Source organism: Echinops telfairi, unplaced genomic scaffold (genome assembly GCF_000313985.2).
Source record: "Echinops telfairi isolate 266 unplaced genomic scaffold, ASM31398v2 ScPeMD7_22;HRSCAF=79, whole genome shotgun sequence".
In the NCBI taxonomy this organism is placed as follows: domain Eukaryota; kingdom Metazoa; phylum Chordata; class Mammalia; order Afrosoricida; family Tenrecidae; genus Echinops; species Echinops telfairi.
Window position 1 is genome coordinate 3882578 of NW_022103919.1, and position 2258 is coordinate 3884835.

Consider the following 2258-nt stretch of genomic DNA (forward strand, 5'->3'; position numbering starts at 1 on the left):
AGGGAAGGGGAAGAAATGGGGAGCTGATATCTGAGGCTCAAGTGGGAAAAGAATGCTTTGAAAATGATGATGGCAGCATATGTGCAAAGGTGCTTGACACACTGGATGCATGTATGGATTGTGATAAGAGCCCCCAATAAAAGTATTTGGGGAAAAAAGCAAACTCAAATCAAACTCGCCGCCATTGAGTAGATGCTGACTCAGAGTGACCCTTGTGTTTAAACCAGAACAATTAAACACTACCATTGCGTCGATCCTGATGCCTGTTGACCTGATCAAGCAGAGTAGAACTGCCTGTGTGTTTCTCAGATGGTAACTGTTCACAGGAGTGCGAAGCCACCTCTTTATCCTCTGGAGTGGCTGGTGGTTTCAAACTGCTGGCCTTGTGGTTAGTCAGCCCAGTGTGTAACCCACTATGCCACTAGGGCTTCCCCCTCCCCCTTGCATGTAAGGTGAAATAGGAACCTTATGCATGAGTTCCAACTTACAGAGAAATACACTTAGGGGGTCTCATTCAGAAGTCAGGGGCTGCCTATAATACTTTAGTAATGATCTCTAGGAGTGAGCCCTGGTGGCACAGTGGATTCCCCGTTGGACTACTAACCACAGGGTCAGGAGTTCCAACCCACCAGCCTGCTCCAAGGGAGAAAGATGAGGCTTTACAGGCTCAGAAATCCCAGAGACAGTTCTGTGCCCTTTATAGGGAGGGTCCTTATCGGCTTGATGGCAGTGCATTAACCCTCTAGTCCAGGCAGGGAAGGCGGCCCCCAGGGGGAGTTGCCCTCTGGGCCTGAAAGAACCATCCTGTTGTCTCACTGTGCACTGGAGTCTCTGTTGGATGATTGCATCAGAAGGGACTGACAGCCAAGAAGGGGGACAGCTGTCTGTCCCCAGTGAAGTTGACAGTATTTCCCTCCTGGTTCCTCTTCAGCCTGCCTTCCTCACGTGGTCTCACTGGCCTAAACTAGCCCCCAGAGCAGGCAAGCTGGGGGAGGCCACCCCTCCCTGGCTGTCCAGAAGGCTGGACACCATGAATTGAACAAAGCAGCAACATGACTTGATTTGGGGCCAAGTCTCTCCCGAGACACGCTGTCCCTTTGCCATTCAGAAAGCTGTCATTTCTGGGAAGGCCAGTGGCCTGTTTTCAGAAGCTGCAGCAGCCAGAGAATGGCCTGGTCAGCTGCCTCACAGGACTGGCTGGGGAGTGGGGGTGGGGTGAGCTTGCGCTGTGTCCCAGGTCACCTGTGCCCGCCCACTTGGGGCTAGGGGTAAAGAGCAAGGGCTTCTCTCTGCTCCTTCCTCCTTCGACAGCACACGCTCATCTGTCCTTTCCTCTGAGCTGCAGCAAGCCAAACTCGAGTCAATGGTGACTCGTGGCGAGTCTATAGGACAGGGTCGAACTGCCCCTGTAGGTTTCTAAGACTGTAACTCTTGATGATCGCAGGCTGGTGGTTTTGAACCGCTGGCCTTGCGGATGGCAGCCCCATATGTAACCACTACACTACAGAACTGCAGACTGATCTCTAAAATGTAAATTCCCTCCCTGAATCTGAGAGGACTGAGAGGTTTGAAGCTCCCACCCTATGACCCACCCCCTAGCTGTGGATGCTGGTGGTCCCATTTCTGGTATTCCCTGGACAAGAGGCTTCTCAGAGGTCACCGTGTTGGCTCTGGGACTGGGACTCAGAGTGTCCTGCCAGCCCAGCTCCATTGCCTAACCCCTGGGAACACAGTTTCTGGGCACAGGCAAGCAGTCAGGGTGGTTTCAGGAGAGAAGCGGGGGAGGGGGGGGGGAGTGGTTCAAAACCATGAAGGAGGTCACAAAAGGCTAATCTTGGATTACTTTGAGAGAAGGAGGGCTGGAGAGGTGAGAGGGCTCCAGGGGCTGGGGATCAGTCTAGAGAGGTCGCTCAGGGTGTGTTGGGGAGGTAGCACCCGGCTTTCTCTGGGTCGGGAAGGGTTAAGTCCTTTTGGACCTTAGGGTGCCAGCCAGCCCTCCTGAACTTTCCCCTGCACAGTGCCTGGGAGGAAGCCCAGAGCCTTCTGCTGCATGCTCTGCTGCGGTTCCCATGGCCTACCTGAGCCCCGCACAGGTCCGCAAGGTAGGTGCTTGTCCTGGGGGCGGGTTATGTAGGGGTGGGGAGTCAGCACTGTGAGCCATCCCCAGCTCCTGCCATTGTAAGCCAGAGAAGAATGAGGTCCAGAGGGGGCACCCCTCAAGCATGCTCTCTTAACTTCGCACACACAGTCTGAGTTGT

General features: G+C 54.3%; 1 protein-coding gene across 3 annotated transcripts in view; it reads left to right on the forward strand.

The window, feature by feature from the left end:
* Positions 1-1851: 1851 nt before the first annotated feature.
* The window catches only part of PHYHD1 (phytanoyl-CoA dioxygenase domain containing 1), a 16377-nt gene continuing 15970 nt past the window's right edge, over positions 1852-2258 (forward strand). The window contains exons 1-2 of one of the 3 annotated variants that reach the window (XM_004713265.2): positions 1852-1867; positions 2019-2102. In XM_004713265.2, coding sequence (XP_004713322.1) covers positions 2070-2102 — 33 coding nt within the window. In that variant the 5' untranslated portion in view covers positions 1852-1867; positions 2019-2069. Of the gene's footprint in view, positions 1868-1955; positions 2103-2258 lie in introns of those variants that run through there. The other 2 variants (XM_004713266.2, XM_045288531.1) reach the window with 2 other exon arrangements.